The 19,422-nt window shown below is 41.4% G+C and overlaps 1 protein-coding gene across 5 annotated transcripts in view; it reads left to right on the top strand.

Annotated features, from left to right (window-relative positions):
* The window catches only part of CAMK1D (calcium/calmodulin dependent protein kinase ID), a 456,788-nt gene that overhangs the window by 295,944 nt on the left and 141,422 nt on the right, over positions 1-19,422 (top strand). For all 5 annotated transcript variants that reach the window (XM_053922113.2, XM_045186220.2, XM_024580282.3 and 2 more), the window contains exon 3: positions 4,979-5,053. In XM_053922113.2, coding sequence (XP_053778088.1) covers positions 5,046-5,053 — 8 coding nt within the window. In that variant the 5' untranslated portion in view covers positions 4,979-5,045. The remainder of the gene's footprint in view (positions 1-4,978; positions 5,054-19,422) is intronic.

Here is a 19,422-nt window from a genome sequence, read left to right as displayed (position 1 = left end):
TGGCGTTGTCTTGAGAAGCTACAGTTGGCGTCACTGAATTTTTTTTGAAGACCCTTTCAATGCATTTGCCCATTTCATGGTGGGTGACTTAAAATGTCCTCAAAGGGAAACATTTTGCTGATGTGGAAGAGGTGAAACAAGAAATGGCAGAAGCACTAACAGGCATCAAAATTGACGAGTTCAGACACTGTTTTGAGTAGTGGAAAAAAACTTCTCAACAGTTGTATTGCATCAAATGGAGAGTACTTTAAAGGTGACTGATGTTTAAACATGTAAGAGTAAATACACAACTTTTTATAAATAAATTCCTTGGTTTTTGGTTTTCCCATCATATAAGAGATGGTAAAATTTCCAGACGTAAAAAGGTAAAGAATATGAGATGTAAAGACTGGGAAGTTCGACTGCAATGCACAGTGAAATTCTGGAACAGTTAATCAAGCAGATGGTTTGTGATCATTTAGCAGAGACTATATGGTTGCTAGGAGCCACCATGGGTTTACTAAGAACAAGTCTTCCTGAACGTCCATTTTCCCTTTAAGTAGTAGTATGTGGTATGTAAAACTGAGGAATGCCCTTTTAGCAAAGGATCTAATTGTCTTCTTACAGATACGGTGATAAAATATGGGCTAGAATTGATAGTACTTCTGGATTAGCAACTTGACAGCAATTGAATCCAGCTGATTAGTGTCTTGGTTATGTTGATGGGGGCCTCTGGCAGAACACTATGGAGCTCTGACATAGAACCTTCCTACTCAAGACTTTAAGGATCTGGATAAAGGCATGTGGATGGATGTGTACCAGCCAACTACGCAGACGGCCCTAAGTTGAGAGGGGTAATAAATATAATAGATGAGAAAATCAACATTCAGAATATTCCTCATTGTTTGAACCACTGCATGAAACCCGATAAGATTGAATTTAATGAAGCTAAAAGTGAAGGCTTTAAGTTCCAAGGTCAAGTTTGAGTAAGAAAGGAGATCTTCTTTGGTGGAAATTCATGTAAAAATGATCTGGTCATTTAATTGACCCTAACCTGAATATTTTTTCATTTATTACTCCATTCACTCATTTATTCATTCAACAAATATATATTGAAAATACTACCAGCCATGCACTTTTCTTGGGATTGGGGAGACAGTAGTGAACAAAATAGTAAAAAATCACCATGTCTGTGGAGCTTATATTCTTTATGTGCCAACAGTTGTAAAAAAACAAAAAAGACTCTAATGTTAGGCTTTATTGCAAAAATATAATATCTGCCTCATGATGGTTAATAGTTCTACTCTATTAACACCCTATTCTTGGTGCTGTATTTTCATTGGGATCCTTACATAAGTTCTGAATACCATTGTCTGGACAAACAAGAGTGACAATAACGTGAGAGGCATATAAACCAAATGCGAGGAGGATTGGCCAATCAGTGATGAGAAGACTAAGCAGAGATATTGTGTCTGTCAAGTATTTGCAGGATATGTGAGAATAGGGTGTACGCTTGTTCTGTGTTGGTTCCAGGAGTCACTACAAAGTATAAGGAGCCTGCTTTTCCAGTAAATATAGGGAAGACCACTTGTGAAGTGTTTTAAATGTAGCCGGATGCCCACCTGTGTGAACTTCACAAGGCTGATATCTCTCTCTTGTGATGCCTTGTTCTGTGCCTGTCACATGGTGGGCGCCCAAAGTCGTGTTCATGGACATTCATGTGGCCTTTTGTGAAGATGACCTACATACTAAACTAATGATTAAATGTGAAGTTCAGTGTCTGTATGTCATAGGGAATCTGAGGATGTATCTGAAAACAGCTATGGAAAGCCCGAATGTTTGCTTTTATCATGTTCTAATATAAACAAGCTAGTTAAGACACTTTTCTTAAGAGACATTTAAGAGGCCATTTTAGGATTTTTTAAAAAATTTCTGAAGTGTGCTTATTCAAACATTACTTATCCCAGCTCGACTCCCATTATTATCTGGAGGCCTTCCTTGTAATTCTGACCCGTACCTGGCCTTGCTTTCTCTGAATTTAGCACCAATTCTACAGTTTAGCATTTAATTCTTTCCTAATTGCTTCATGGATCTCTCCATCTAAGTGATGGAGAGCTTTTTTTGAGGGCAAAACCTTATTTTTTTCTTGTATTCTCCCAGACACATGGTAGAAAGCCAGTAAATGGCAATTGCTTGATTGCTTCACTCATTAGTTAAGAGGAATAGTTAGTAGAGTAGGAGGAATAGTTAGGATAGTTAGTAGAATAGGAATGGTCATTCCAGCCATTGTAAGAACTCATTGTAAGACATGGCAGGGTAAATAGACTAATTTCTCTATTCCCTGCATCCAAAGTAGGGGTTATATTCTTAATATCCTGGAGTCTCCTGCTTTGGCTGGGAAAGTGCTTTGTGCATAGTTAATTCTTTGTATATGTTTGAATCTGTATTAATAGCTGTAGGCTGAGGCTCAAACTGCCTTCTTGGCTCAAACTCCAAGGGCAGCTGTCACTATGGGGACAAATCTCTGGCCCATTGTAGGGTCTCATCGACTGTGATTCATGTAAGTAGGATGACCAGAGTCAGCACATGAAAATGTAGGGTGCCCTACATTTCAAATTCAAATATTCAATCATATTTGAATTTCAGATAAACAACAGTGCAATATTTGGGACATACTTACACTGAAAAAGTATTCATTGTTTATCGAGAATTAAACATAACTGGGTGCCCTGCATTTTAATCTGGGCACCTCTACATATAAATCACATTCCTTTCACTTTCCCATAAATCTAAGCTCTTAACACCCAAATTAACTCAGCTGACAGGAAGAAAATATGTGTGCCCATGCTGTTGATTCCAATGGCAAGTTTTAAAACACTAATGAGAGGGAAAATCCACATGCTTATACTTTCTGTGGTGATGTTCCCTCAGGTACCATCAGTGATGACAATTCCACAAACATCGGGGATCTGGGCAGTCCCAGATTAACCTGTCTTGCTTTCCTTGGTGGCAGAGGTTACCCCGTTCATGTGACATATTGCTGCTATTATTTTGCTCAGGTATCAGAGTAACCACTGCTACAAATAATTAGGTTTATGCATTGGAATCAAGTGAAAGTGAGTTTAGTATAATCTACCTCCTACAAACATCTGCCTTGACTAATAAAAGCTGAAGGAATCAAAGCATCATCACTCTCAGTTAACGATTTTGTTTCTTTCTTTCACTTGCTCAAGGACAAGATAATATTCAGGTTTGTTTCACCTTGTAAACTTCTTTTTGAGAGGCAGACATCTTACACTTAGGAATATTTACTACTGAGACTCTGTTTTCCCAAACTAAATAATGATCTCTTGCTGTTTAATAGTTACAGCCTTTAAATTCCATTCATTCAGGAAACATTTATTTAACAGATCAATGCAGGTCCAAGAGAAAAACAAAATGAGTAAGAGATAGTCCCTGCTTATAGGGGTTCATAAGCATCTGTTAAATGCTGGCTTTTAGGTAGTTCAGCAATCATGTCAGTGAACAGCTTGTGGTAAGAGCTAATTAGCTCATGGAGTAATAAAGTGATTCTCCTCACAAATGCTTTAAATAAAAATCAGGCCTTACATTCTGAGCAGAACTGCTGTTAGTGGAGAGTTCTAGGGGCTAGTATTAGGCTGTGCTCTCCTCTCTTGATTCTGTAATTAGGACTTTGCTGTCAGAGTGTGGTCTGCAGACCAGCAGCATCAGCATCTCCAGGAGCTTGTTAGAAATGCAGACTCACAGCCCCCCCACCCCCGGCCCGGCCCCCCGCAATCCCAGTCCTGCTCAGTCAGGGTGTGCAACCAGAACCCCAGGTGATAGCTGTGCACACTTCCGTTGAGAAGCACTGGCCTAGTACAGAATTTCTCTAGCTCAACGTGCATACAGATCACCTGAGGATTTTATTAAAACATTTCTGGGCCTGCCCTTACGGATTCTGATTCTGACAGGGGGAGGGCCCGAGAATTTGCATTCTAACAGGCTCCCAGGAGACGCTAGTGCTGCTCTTCAGCAGCCACACTTTGAGCAGCATCTGTCTCGTTTGCCTGGGGCACCAAATCGACATTGGTGGTGGTGGTGACTGGAGTCCCCATGGGAGGTCACTCTGGTTTTCCTTTGCCTACACTGGAGTCATGAACTTGACAAAGAAACTGTCCCCTGAAACATCTCACCTGTTATGGGAGTGGATTTGCAGACACAGAACTGTTTGGGCCAGTCTGTGGCGCCAGTGGGAGACGACAGGAGGGTGAGAATTAAATTCTCCCTGCAAGTTGGTGGGATTTTGACAGGTTTGGCCCATTTTTGAGATTCATGTGAATACGTGCAAGGGGGCTGGGATATGCACGAATCAACAGTAGTTAATCCAGTGTTGCTACATCAGAGGGTATATAGCCTCTGGGAAGAGTGACGGGGAGCAAAGAGTAAGGGAAGAATAATGGGAGATAGGTCTGGAAACAAGGTTGGGGGCAAGATTGTGAAGAGTCTTAAATGTCACATGAAGGGGTTTGGATTATATTAAGTAACAGAATTAAACTGAAAAAATGTAAAGGTCTAATCGGCTTTATCGGACAACTCATGAATCAGGTGCCATCCCATCAAGCGAGTAGAAAGGAGCTCTGAGGAGCTACACAAAATGGAAGGATTTTAGAGGCAAAAGGGGAAAATAATGCATTGTTTTGGGGCTAGGTCATCTATCTGTGGAGGACAGAAGGGGCTCTGTAGCAGATTACCTCTTATGTCAACCAGAAAACCCCAGACTAACCAGTTAAGATTGCATTTCTGGGGGTTGTAATTGCAATTAGATTAGATATTAAGTCTTGATTTGCTGATGTGGGGCTTAGCACAAGAGACTCCATTTTGAGCTTGTTGTTTCCTTTTTTAACATTTAAAACACTTTGCTGTAATGACATCTGTTTTGAAAAGTTTTCATGTGTCATACTTACTTTTTTGTGTGTTTCATTTTTTTTTCTTTCAGGATTAAGCATGAAAACATTGTTGCCCTGGAAGATATCTATGAAAGCCCAAACCACTTATACTTGGTCATGCAGCTGTAAGTACCTTTTTTACACTGATGAGTGTGGACCAGGGCTTGCAAACTCAAATTCCTAAAGGGCCAGGTGGTAAAGTTAGTTACTGTAGTGGGCCAGGTAAGACAATAGGGAGTGGTGAGGACTGTGGGACATTGGAGATGTGTGTACCCAGCTAAAGACCATTGGTCGAACACAGGAGGCTGCAGGCCTCACTTGGTCTAGCCTGTAGCTCTGGATGAGGCTGAAAATCTGAAATTTCCACAGTGGGATTCGATGCTACCATTGCAGGGTACACCTTCCTTCAGGATGACTGTTTTGCTTTTTAATGTGTAAGGTCCAAATGTTGCTTCCTGAAAATGCTTCTGTGGGCCCACTGTAAAGTACACTCTGCTCTTGTCTCTAGGAGGAATTCCCACCCTCGTCTTCATTTATAGGGTAGCTGGGGGAGGTAGCAGCAGATGGCAGCGATGTGCTCTGTCCCTTCCCTCTACTCTTCTGCCGCCTGATAAACACACATTGATTGAGCCGGAGTTCATGCCAGAATAAGAAAAGTGTACCTGGAGTTACACCTCGACATTATCAACCCCAGGAGACCATTTCTGCTTTCTAGTAACACTGGGGATTACTAGAAGAGGGAGGAAATAAGAAAGCTAAATGTCCAATTAGTGGCTGTACTTGAACATGTATTTTTGAAATGTGAGATGACATTAGCCTCCCCGCTCACACACACAAGTGCTTCACTCTGAGTGATGTAATTCCTAGGAGTAGCCCGGGACTGGACTTACTAGAATTAAGTGATGGAAACTGTGTAAGAGTGTTACCCTTTAATCATGACCTGGAGAAAGAAATTCTGAAATGCCATATTATTGAGCTCAGTGACTAAAGAGAACTTTTGTTGGTGGTCAGAATATATACTTACATTATTATAGTTTTGATTTTCAGACTTTGGATTGCCAAAGCTATTCAGAAGGGTTGAGGATTGGCCTAACAATTTATTTTTTAAATCTTTCTCTTTTTTTCCCTGTGAATGTTGAAACAACACCTTAACAGGGGATCATGTTAGGGTGCAAACTAGTGCTCGTCAGGCATTTTATTCAATCTTTCATTGTCTTTAAAATATTTTTAGTAGGTCATGACATTTCTGTATAAACATTTAAAAAGCGTCCAGACGGGAAGCGTAGGGCGAGTGACAGCCTGGGTGGTGCCCGGCAGCTTCGCAGATGCGTACGTGATCGCCAGCCTTGAGCCTGGCCGTTCAAGCAGTTTTGACTGCAGGCTCCATTCCAACTGCCAGCTGCCTGAGTTCAGCCTTCCCTAGCTCCTGGCTACCCTGCTTGTTTTATAGTTTGCCACATTTCTAGTTCTTCCTCGAGATGGTAGCTCTCCCCAATCTGGGGACACTCCCTAGAAGCTCATGTGACTTTGTTTTGCATAGAGTCTGCTCTTAAAGAAGCAGGTGAGTCGAATTTCCCACCAAATATTGACTGCCCAATAGAAAGAATGTGAAATTCTGGTAACAAGAAAAAGCCCCACAAAATGTCAGTGGTGTATTTAAATGTGTTCTTCTTTTATTGATGATGAAAAGAAAGGGTTAATACTTGAATTTAAAGCTATGTGTATTCACTTGCTTTAGTTCTCTGTTGGAACTGTCACTTAAATCAGTTAAAAAGTACCTCAAATATGTAAATCTCAGCCCTGCCTGTTATTAGCTGTGTGAATTTGGGCAAATGAATGGACCTCTCTGAGTATCAGTTTCCTTAACTGGAAAAAGTGGGGATCACCATAATATTTACATTAGTGGCTATCGTGAGTATTGAATGAGAGAAGTGTGTGGGGAATGGTCTGCCATAAATACTAGGTTCTCAATGCAGACCGACTTCCTTATGGACATCCATATCATTTCCATCAGGACATCTCTGCAGATAAAGTTGTAAGTTGAATTGTTGTAGGTTGGGGACCGTCTGTGCACTTAGCAGCAGGAGTTGATGGAAAGATCAGTTGGCATGAAAGCATAAGAGTTCGTAACAGAACGAACCTTAGAACAAAGTTTGGATGTTGTACTGTCCGCACAGCCGTCCCCTCCCCTCACCGAGCCTTTCTGTCATGCTTTCCGCTCTTTTGCATTTAAACTTAACGTAGAACACTCACTCAGAATTTGTATTCATGCAGAGAGGGCCAGGGCTGGAATGAACTCTTAGGGGGCGCTGTGTGAGGTTTGTCAGGCAAATTAATCACAAAATCCAGACCTAAAGGCGATGTTTGAAGTATGTAAGAAAAAAATTAAGTGCACTGTTAAACATTTTACAGGGACTGTTTACCTAAACACTGGATATGCTCATTGTACTGTTAACTTGTATGAATTCTTTTTTCATTGGTTCTCATTACTTTTTAAAAATCATCGTTATTAAGTTGTTATTTGCATACAATTAACTGCACCCATTTAAATTGAACAATTCAGTAATGAATATGAGAGAATCATGCCCAGGAAGCCACCCCCACAATCAACAGAAAATTTCCATCACTCCAAAAGATACTTCTTCGCCACTTGAAGTTGCCCCAACCCTTGCCTCTGACCCTAGTCAGCCAGTGGTTCACGTTCTTTCAGTAGATATTCTTTTGCATTAAAAAACAATTTTTTTATCCTCACCTGAGGACTCGTTCTTTCATTGCTTTTAGAGAGAGAGAAAGACAGACAGACAGACATGGATGTGAGAGAAACATCAATTAGTTGCCTTCTTGTACGCACCCCAACTGGGGATCAAACCTGCAACTGGGTACATGCCCTGCCTGGGAATTAAACCCATGAAATTTTGCTCCACGGGGCGACACTCTAACCAACTGTGGCACACCGGCCACGGCTCCTTTGCATTTTAAAATATATTACGTAAATGGATGACATAGCATGTACACTCCCGTGTCTGGCCTGTTGCAATCAGAATTACCGACATTCACCCGTGTGGTGGTATAGATCAGCAGTTCATTCCTTCTTACTGCTGAGCGCCGTTCCCTTGTTTGGTCAGTGCCCGTTTTATCCATTTGCCTTTTGATAGGCAGTTGGGTTATTTCCTGTTTGGGGGACATTATGAATAAAGTTTGCTATGAACATTCATGTATAAACCTTGGTGTGGGTGTATGTTGGGGTGAAGACCTGGAAGTAGAATGAATGAGTGGGCCATATAGGAGGTGTTATTTTGAACTTTTTCAGAAACTGCCAGTTTTCCAAAGTGGTTTTACCATTTTACAATTTTTGCCTGCAGCGTATGTAAGTTCCTGTTCTCTCCTTCTTGCCAACAGCTGATGCTTCCAGTTTTTCCAATTTCAGCCATTTTAATGGGAATGCAACGGTATCTCATAGTGGCTCTCACTTGCATTTCCCTGATGATTCATGATGTCAGTCATCTTTTTATGTCCTTATGGGCCATTAGTGTATTGGTAGAGTGTCCAATCACATCTTTTACTTAACTTATTATTGGGTCGTTACCATCGTATCATGGGTTGGAGGTGTTCTTTATATAGTCTGTTCTTGTCAGATATATGTAATATGAAGATTTGCGTCCATTCTGCAGCTTGCTTTTTTGTTTTCTTAATGGTGCCCTTTTAAAAACAGCTTTATTGAGATTTAATTCATACACCATACAATCTGCCCATTTAAAATGCACAGTAAAGTGGTTTTCATTAGTTACAGGGTTGTAAAATCATCACAATCTAATGTTAGAACATTTGTGTCCCCCTAAAAGAAACCCCGTACCCCCTAGCGGCCACTCTGAACTCTTCCCTCCCCCAGCCCCTGGCAACCGCATACTTTCTATCTCCATGGATTTATCTCTTCTAGATATTTCGTATAAGTGGAATCATACAAGTCGTATGTTATTTTTTGTGATGGGCTTCTTTTACTTAGCATAATGTTTTCCAGGTTTATCCATGTTGGAGCATATATCAGTATTTCACTCCTTTTTGTTGCCTAGTAATATTTCATTATATGGATATGTGTTACCTTTTATTTATCAGTTGATGGGCCTTTAGGGTGTTTCTCCTGTTTGGCTATTATGGATAATGACATTAGGCATACTTGTGTACAAATTTTTGTGTGGACATGTTTCCATTTCCCTTGGGTGTATACCCACAAGTGAATTTCTGGGTCAGTGGGTAACTGCACATTTAACATTTTCAGGACCTTCCAAACTCTTTGTCGAAGGGACCACACAGTTTTACAACCCCAAGAGCAGTGCATGTGGATTCCAGTGTCTCTGTATCCTCCCCATGCTGTTTTACCTGTCTTTTCGGTGATAGCCGTTCTTGGGTGTGAAGTGTTATCTCCCTGTGGTTTGACTTGCATTTGCTCCATGGCCAATGACGTTGTGCATCTTGTCACGTGCTGATCGGAGAGATACCTATTCAAATACCCTATCTGTTTTAAAATTGGGGTATTTGACTTTTGTTTTTGAGCTGTACAACTTCTTTATAGATTCTGTATTCAAGTTTCTTATTAGACATATAATTGGCAATTTTTTTTCCTATTCTATGCATTATCCTTTCACATTTTTTGGATATTATTTATCACTTTCTTGATGGTATCATTTACATCACCTAAGTCTTTAATGCTGGTGTAGTTCAGTTTATTTATTTATTTTTGTTGCTTATGCTTTTGGTGTCATATCTGTAAAACCATCACCTAATTCTTAATGGTACCTTTAGAATAGGAAGTGTTTTTGTTTTTTTTTAAATATATTTATTGATTATGCTATTACAGTTGTCCCATTTCCCCCCCACTCCATTCCATCCTGCCCACCCCCCTCCCTCCCACATTCCCCCCCCATAGTTCATGTCCATGGGTCATACTTATAAGTTCTTTGGCTTCTACATTTCCTACACTATTTTTACCCTCCCCCTGTCTATTTTCCACCTATCATCTATGCTACTTATTCTCTGTACCTTTACCCCCCTCTCCCCCTCCCACTCCCTTATTGACAACCCTCATGTTCTAGTTGTTTGCCTAGTTTGTTCTCGTTTTTGTTTTATGTGTGGTCGTTAATAACTGTGAGTTTGCTGTCATTTTTACTGTTCCTATTTTTGATCTTCTTTTTCTTAGGTAACTCCCTTTAACATTTCATATAATAAGGGCTTGGTGATGATGAGCTTCTTTAACTTGACCTTATCTGAGAAGCACTTTATCTTCCCTTCCATTCTAAATGATAGCTTTGCTGGATACAGTAATCTTGGATGTAGGTCCTTGCGTTTAATCTTGGGTAATGTAATTATGATGTGCCTTGTTGTGTTCCTCCTTGGGTCCAGCTTCTTTGGGACTCTCTGAGCTTCCTGGACTTCCCGAAAGTCTATTTCCTTTGCCAGATCGGGGAAGTTCTCCCTTATTTTTTCAAATAAGTTTTCAATTTTTTGTTCTTCCTCTTCTCCTTCTGGCACCCCTATAATTCGGATGTTGGAACGTTTCAAGGTGTCCTGGAGGTTCCTAAGCCTCTCCTCATTTTTCCAAGTTCTTGTTTCTTCATTCTTTTCTGGTTGGATGTTTGTTTCTTCCTTCTGGTCCATACCATTGATTTGAGTCCCAGTTTCCTTCGCATCACTATTGGTTCCCTATACATTTTCCTTTGTTTCTCTTAGCATAGGCTTCATTTTTTCATCTGTTTTTCGAACAGATTCAACCAAGTCTGTGAGCATATTGATAACCAGTGCTTTGAACTGTGCATCCGATAGGTTGGCTATCTCTTCGTCACTTAGTTGTATTTTTTTCTGGAGCTTTGAAGTGTTCTGTCATTTGGGCCATTTTTTTGTTTGTTTGTTTGTCTTGGCGTGTCTGTTACTTTAAGGGGCAGAGCCTTAGGTGTTCACGGGGGTGGGGTAATGCTGGTTGCTGCGCTGTGACGCTGTACGTGGGGGAGGGGCTGAGAGGGAGCAATGGCGCCCGCCTCACTCTCCTCCGGATTTCAATCCTTCACTCCGATACCCACAATCAAACTGGGCCACTCTGGTACTGGTTCCCGAGTAAGTGGGCCTGTGCACACTCTAGGCCCCTGTGGGTCTCTCCAACAACCCCTCCTGTGAGGCTGGGAGTCTCTCCTGCTGCCGCCCCAACCCCCAGGGGCGCTTTCAATCAGAGGTTTGAGGCTTTATTTCCCGGAGCAGGAGCCCTGGGCTGCGCGGTCTGCTTCGATGCCCGCTGTTCATCCGGTTTATCTGTGGGCGAATGTGGTGCCACAGGGTGCTACCCGCCACTCTGCCTGCCCCACTCTCCGCCACTCCGAGTCTGGCCCTCTCGGTTTATCTGCGCGAATGTGGGGCCGCAGAGTCTGCTAGTGCTCGGACTGCCTGCGCCATTTGTCCCACACTCCGCCAGTCTCAGTCCCGCCACAGCCACACGAGTCCTCTCCACCCCGGTGCCCGTCTCCGCCCCTCCTACCAGTCTGGATGAATGTTTATTCTCTATTTTCTTGGTGTTGGTCCCCCTTGCTGTTGGATTCTCTGTCAGTTCTGGTTGTGCGAGGAGGCGCAGTGTGTCTACCTACGCCGCCATCTTGGTTCCTCCAGAATAGGAAGTGTTTTAATGGTAAATTCCAGCTTATCAATTTGGTTCCTCTTCCATTTGTATTTATTGTGTCCTGTATGAGAAGTTTCTGCCTACCCCAAGTTTGCATTTTTTCCTTCTTCTAGAAGTTTTATAGTTTTAGCATTTCCATTTAGGTCTATTTCAAGATCAACTTTAACTGAATTTTTATGTATGGTGTGGGATAGGGACAATATTTTTTTATTTGTTTACACCATAGGAATATTCTATTTCAGCATTGTTTGTTGGGAAGAACTTTTCTTTCCCCAATTAATTGCTTTGGCACCTTTGCCAAAAATCATATATGGCTAGATTAACTTCTAAACTCATTATTTTATTCCATTACTCTGTATGTCTGTCCTCTGTCAGTGCCACACTGCATCTTTCTTCGATGTCTTGAAATCAGCTTGTGTAAGTCCTCTACTTTGTCATTTTTTTCTTAAAATTTCTTTGGGTATTCTAGATTTTTTGTATTTTCATATATATTTTAGAATCATTGTGTCATTTTTTCATATATATTTTAGAATCATTATGTCATTTTTTTCCAAAAATGTTTTTTTGGGGGAATTTTGTTTGCGATTGCATTGACTCTCTTTGGGAATCAATTTGGGGAAAAGTTGACAACTTAAAAAGTTGAGCCTTCCAAACCATAAACATGATTAATATTTCCACTTAATTAGATCTTTCATTTCTCTTAATGCTTTGTATTTTTCAGTGTGTAGTTATTCATATCTTTATTGAATTTATTCTGAAATAGTTTTTATCTTATTACATATTGGTTTTTATCTCATTTTCCGGTGGCTTGTTGGTACTACATAATGCAGTTGATTTTTGTGCATCAACCTATGACCTTGCTAAATTCATTATTAGTGGTAGTAGTTGTTTTGTGGATTTCTTAGCATTTTTTATATAAATAGTCATGTCATCTGCAATTTACAGTAATTCTGGTTGGTCCCCGAAGGAATTCTGTTTGGTAAAACTTTGATAATTTAGTTCTCAATATTAAGTGTATTTTGATGTCATATATTTCTTTAAAATGTTTCATGTCAGATAGTCTGAAGATTCAAACTGGCCTTGGCTCTTATTCCTTCCTCTTATTGGTTATCTAACGCAGTGAGACACCTTAAAAGCAATGGCAAAAAAAGGAAAAAAAAAACAACAGAAAACCCTGATGTATCAGAATATAATACTGGGAAAGTATTTGGTTGGGATCGAAGATTTTGTGGGCTTTATTGTTATTTTTGTTGTTCTGTTTTTATTTTTGTATAGTGTTTTAATAGTGTTTGTTCCTGAGACCCCCATATCTTTCCTGTCTCGTCAGTGGAAAGTGGGTATGGGGTTTTTTGGAAGAGCTTAGAAAATGCTTGATTTCTGATACTTGGGGAAGATCTTGAACACAACATGGGAGGGGCTGTATCTATAATATTTGTGCCTGGGAGATTTTTGGTTACCTAGGAAACATCACCTTGGGCACTGATGCTCAGATATAATAGGAATGCTCAGCACCGTAATTTTATCTTAGCTAATTGTTTTGATTCTCAGTACTGTAGCTTTTTTTCCCCTGTGCTGCTACAGCAAAAGAGACCTGATTGCTTATAGGGTTCTGTGTTTCAACTTTATTTGGGTTTTTGGACAAATACATTTTTTTCAGAATGCTATTTCAGGGAACATTCTTCTTTAGATAGTGTGAGGTCAGTATGACAGTGGAATAAGTTACAAATGAAGAGCCAGTTTGTTTCAAGTTTGTTTCTCATCTGGCTTTGCTTGTGGAACATCAGCTTGCATAATTGGAGATGATAAAGGATACAGACTGAAAACTTCCTCTTTTGCAGCTCTAACAATTTAGGATGTAAAATACACTTCAGGCTGATACAATTCAAAGGACACATAGGATTAATTTATTTTTTATTTTAAGGATTAATTTTTTTAAAGAAAGATTATATTCTCCAATGAATCATATGTTTTCAGTAAGACTTAAATTTCTATATGTGGTAAGTCCCAAATTTATAGCATCAGCCTGGACCATTCCCTCAAATCCAGGCTTTGTGTCTGTCTGCTCAGTAGCTTCACTTGGCTGTGGAATAAGCATAATTCACTTACCAGATCCAAAATAAATTTTGATCTGAATTTTCCACAAAATCTACCTCTCCTGCTGCCTCTCTCATCTTAGCAAATAGCAACTCCATTCTTCCAGCTGCTCAGGTCAAAAACTCACAGTCATCCTATCTCACATCATCTTTTTCTCTTATGTCCTACAATTCCATCCATTGGCAAATTCCGTGGTCACCAGCCCGATACTATTCATACTGTGGATCCAACTGCTTTCCCACTACCTGCACAGCTACCAGTCTGGTGCAGATACACGGGATTATCATATATAAAACTTATCTTTCTTCCCCAGCCTTTCCCTGCAGCACGTTCCCTCTCAGTATCTTAGCCAGACCTCGTCATGACTATTGAAAACTCCCGTTGACTTTCCCTCTCTGAGTGAAAGGCCAGGTCCTGCCAGCGGTCTCCAGGGCGCTCTACCGCAAGGCACCCGCTCTGACCTCATCCCCACTCCTCTGTCATTGTCTCCTGGCTGCAGCCAGACTGGCCTCCTCGCTGCTCCTCAGACACACACAGCTTGCATCCGATGGGCCTTCCTTCCAACACTTTACGTAGCTATCTTAATGCTATCATGGAGTGAAAGAAATATTAGAATTTCTGCCAAGTGTCGCCTTTTCTCTGAGTATTCCCAAGTTCCCCTGTATGAGACAGCAGCACTACCAAAACCTTCCACCACACACGTTCGCTCCCTCTCCCCTTTCCCAACTTTGATTTTGTCTGTGATACCTGTCCCCATCGTAAAAGTCGTCTCTGCTTTGTTTTCTGCTAGAACAGTGTTTGCATATCACAATAGACAATAGGTATTTACTCAGGTAATATGATTACGTGTACAAGGAATACTGGTTAACATTGATGCACTCGTTGAATCCTTACAACAGACTTAGGAGCTGCTCTTATTTACAGTTTACGTAAAGGATCCCAGCAGGACGGTTGGATCATTCATCCAAGCCAGCAGGCTTCCCCGCGGACGTGCTCAGCCAGCACAGTGTGATACGCTCACGACATTTTCTAGGAAAAATGTTTGTAGGGAATATTAATGTGAACAGTTCAGTTTACCTGGAAAACTGTATCACTTAGGATTCAATCAGTATTTTAGAAGCAGAAACTAGAAAATGTGCTGTAGTTTTTAGTGGTTTGCGAGGGGGAAAGACCCTAATTACATCACAGGAAATCACTGAAGCAATCTCAGTTAATCACAGCAATGATTATGCCTTTTTCTTAAATACCTTTTCAATTAGTGAAAGAGCAGACGAGCACAGATGAGTGTGCTTTACCAGTATTGTGGTTCATTACACTGTGTGTTTTCCACATGAGATAAAAGTATTTTTGATATTCCTTTCATTCCCTGATAGCATTAAGATATGTACAACTAGTTACCCTCTGAACTTGAAAAACTAATGACTAAACCCACTTTCTCTAAAGAAGATTAAAGAAAACACACTTTCTTTAAAGAATATTTGACTTAGTAGCCCAAGATATGAAAATATGCACAGCTTCCAAGAGAAAATACTGTTGATTTACTCCATTGGCTTGTGCACAAAGCTGTTTGAACATTCCCCTGTTTGTGGGAATTGCTTCATGTAGATACTGTATTCATAATTCATACAGTGTGTTTCCAGAAACAGTTTAAATTAGAACAAATTACTGCTCCCAATACAAAGTCTTTTGTAAGTGGCCAGGGATAATGAGGAAAAAAATGTCTCAGACTGACACCTTAATAGATTTATGTATAAATTACCAAAATCTTGTCTTTGTTCACAAGAGACACTAATGAGAGCCTGGAGGGCCTGTGACTTTTGTTCAGTGCTGGGTGGGTGGAAGGTGTTTGCGGGACACACACAAGGCATAGTGAGCGCTCTGCAGTGGGGCTCTCTTTGTGGGGGAACAGTCGTGACCCACAACCACGGGGCCCCTCAAGGCTTGTGCAGGGAGCTGTGGGTCAGGGGGAGAAGAAACCCTTGGGTGGAGGGTGATCAGCACTTAGCCAGATGGATGTGCTGGGCGGGATGTGAGGGGCTCACTGTGAGGAGTTCAGTCTGTGAGGGTTCCAGCAGGTGGGGGTCTAGCATGTGAAGATTCAGTCTGTGAGGGGTCCATTCTGTGAGGGATTTGGTTTCTGAGGTGTCTAGTCTGTGAGGGTTTCAGTCTTGGGGAGATTCCATCTGTGAGGGATTCCATTTGTGAGGAGCCCAGTCTGTTGGGATCCATTCGGGGGGGTGTACGCATAGCATTTTGTCCTATGAAGACAGACCTGGCTGGGGCGGGGGGCTCTGTGATGTCATGGTGGGAGATGTGGCTGGAGATGATACTGGCAGAGGCAAACTCAGTACTTCTGGCTGCAGCTGTTGCTGCTTTGTCATCCTCCAGGCTAATTAGGCCTTTTTTGCTCCTCCTGCCACTGCAAAACCTACTGAGATACAGAAAGGGCTGAGAGAGTTAGGAAGGTAAACAGAAAAGAAAAGCCAAGGTCCAATGTAGTTATGAACTGATATTCCTTGGTTCAACCAGATGAAATCGCCAAAATACAATCATATTTTTTGAGAACTTTCTTGTCTTTTAATGTAAGCTTTTACAACTGTATTTTTTCCTCTTAGCTCTTTTTTTGCTACATCCCCAATGTCTTGGTATGTTGTGTTTTCATTTTCCTCAAGATATTTTCTTACTTACCTTGTGGTTTTTTCTCTGACCCATTGGCTGTTTTTGACTATGTTGTTTAATCTCTATGCATTCGTGAATTTTCCAGTTTTTCTTCTGTTGTTGATTTCTAGTTTCCTTCCATTAGGATTGGAAAAGATACTTTGTATGATTCAGTCTTTTAAAATTTATTAAGCCTTGTTGCCTCATATATACTGGAGAACGTTCCATGTGAACTGGAGAAAAAAGTGTATTCTGCTGTTGTTGGGTGACATTCTCTGTGTCTCTGTAGGTCTAATTTGTCTGTAGTGTTGACGTCTCCCATCTCCATACTGATCTTGTGTGCCTGCTCTTGTATTACGGAAAACTGGGTCCTGAAGTGTCCTGCTACTTTTATAAAGCTGTCTGTTTCTCCCTGCAATTTTGTCAAGTTTGCGTTATATACTTTGGAGCTCTGATGTTCGGTACATGTTTGGGGCATGTAGCTTCTTGGTGAGTTGACCCTTTTATTAATGTATAATGTCCTTCTTTGTCTTTTGTAACAGTTTTGATTTTTTATAACCAGGTTTTAATACAAGTATTTTTTACTAAAAGATTTTCATAATATTTTTCTAAACATCATTTACCTGTTTTAAATTTTAAATGAGTTCTTTATAGTATGCACAATTTTAAAATCCCACACATTATATGAACAATTATAAAAACTTTGATAAGTAACATCTGATCTAATATTTAAATTTGAGAAACCATAAAATACAGATAAATCATAGAGTCATTCTTAGAATATGAAATGTCGGTCTCAGAAATTTTCCATTTATTAACTTGCATATTGTACAAATATTTGATTTAAGGATTCATGTAATACTCTAAAGTCAGCAAGCTGAGGATTGTAAAAAAAAAAAAAAATAGAGAAGATATCACCATTGACTTTGTTGCTTCTTGTTCCCTAATAGATAAAAACTTAGGGCTTGTAAAAAGTGTGCCTATGCCGTCATACACTTCTGAATGTATTAGATTAGACATTCTGGTTTGAGATGCTCCTGAATTGCAATTCTATTCAATGACTTATTAAAAGAAACAGGATCTCTGCCTCAACCAAACCAGTTTCTCATGCCCTGCAAATAGGATGTGGATGTTCCTGCCTCTGGTTTTCTCTTCTGTCTTCCCAGTTTCTTTAATGCTTTTTCTATTCTTGTCAGGCATCTAGACCCTCTCTTTTCTTTTAAAGCGCCAGATTAAACCCCTCATATCCCTCCCAGGTTCCTTGTTGCCTCTCTTTGTACCAGCCCTTGAGCCTGGAGCACAGCCCCATCCCACCCCACCCCCAGCACATCCATCTGGTTAAGTCCTACTCCACCCAAGGGCATCTCCTCCACCAGGACCTACTGTGTGACCTGGAGTTCCCTGCACAAATATCAAAGAAAGCAACTGTTGTTGGTTATAGTTGCTCCTCTTGAAAATGTGAGCTGAACACCCTCTGTGATCTTAGGGGCCTAAGCCCACGGAAAATTCACTTGTTTCTGAAATTCTCTGACATTCTTGTGTGTATTGGTCATAATGCATCGTGATAAGCATTCATTCATTAACCCACCAAGTGCTGTTGGAGCCCCTACCATGTGTTTGGGATTAGTCGCCAGTGGGCATACAGCAGTGAATATAATGAATTCCCTTCCCCATTGAGCTTACATTGTAGCAGAACAGAGACAAACAATGCACTTAATAAGCAGGTAAGTGTGTATCAGGTAGTGATAGTCTATTGAGAAAGATTCAAAGGAAGTGAGGAGGATGCAGAAGGCTGGGAGTTGGGTGGGTGGATTGCTACTTTGTACAAAATGATCAGGGTAGAACTCTCTGATTAGGAGATATTTGAGCAGAGACCTGGAGGGAGTGAGGTAATAAGCAACGTGGCCATGCCTGACTCCATGGGTGTGTGACCAGCATGGGCACACACAGCCCTGTGCTCACAAGGGATCCATGCTTGGGGTTTAATGCTTTACACTTACCATCTTAAAATTCTTAGAATTTGAATTTGTGTTTTGTGAGGCCTAAAGGGATTGGAGCCCCAGTTCATGGTTCACATCAGGTTCCACCTCCTGCCTCCTCCCAGTCTCCTGTTTCCAGCTGGTGGGGATCTGGGCACAAGGGTGGGGGTGTTGAGGTCAGATGGATACACTAGCATTATGGTGTGGGCTGGAGCCCCAGGTGCCATGGGAATCTGCATTTGCCCCATAGGTATGCATCCCCGTGACTGAGGGAGGGCAACATTCAATAACAGATAAACACCGCTATGGCAGGGTCAGTGAGACAGTAGATGAAAGGGAGGACATTTTCCTTGGTGTTTGAATAAGGAATATACGTTTCTATTTTGCACCAGGCCCAGCACGTGGCTTTTAGATAAAGGGGATCCTGGCAGCAGACAGGCAGGTGCAGGACGAGCGGGAGCTCCTGTGGTGGAAGGAGGTCAGGGGCCGGGAGGCAGGAGGACAGAGAGTGAGCTGGTGAGTGGGCAGCACGAGAGCCCCCAGGGGAGAGGGCAAACTGCATCCAGTGGGGCCTGAATTTAGGAGGAAGAAAGGGGGTCGCAGGGAAGAGATCAGAGGGAGGAGCTCTGGAGCCCCTAAAGTGTACTCGTGTCCGGGTGCAGTTATTTTCAGTGATTACATCCTGGCTTAGCAACTGAAATCCAAGTGTCTAGAGGGCCGGAACCACTGAGCCACAGGATGTGGCCCAAGGTGATCTTGGACATAATCCAATCCAACCTCAACTTCTGTCCTCTGGAGGGAATCACTGTCTCTTCCTTGGAATCATAGGAATCCAAGTATTGTTTCAATGCATTTCATAGGGAACATTGAGGCTCTTAGGCACCAAGTCCCTCCTGTTCCCATTTGGAAGGAGATGTGGCGGAGGCCCACAGGACTTGTGTGAGAGATCCATTTAGGAGTGCTGTCGGGGGACAGAGCGTTGGACTGGAGTCAGGAGTGCGAGTCCTGGCTCCTCCTGCCTCTGGTGAGCTCTGTGATAGCTCAGGGCCCGGCCTCTCTGGGTCTGCCTGTAACGTAGAGAGGTTCTTGTTGTTGTTGCTGGTTT

The sequence above is a fragment of the Desmodus rotundus genome, chromosome 4 (assembly GCF_022682495.2).
Source record: "Desmodus rotundus isolate HL8 chromosome 4, HLdesRot8A.1, whole genome shotgun sequence".
NCBI classification, from domain to species: domain Eukaryota; kingdom Metazoa; phylum Chordata; class Mammalia; order Chiroptera; family Phyllostomidae; genus Desmodus; species Desmodus rotundus.
Note: the sequence above shows the minus strand (reverse complement) of the source record. Positions and strands in the feature narration are given on the sequence as shown.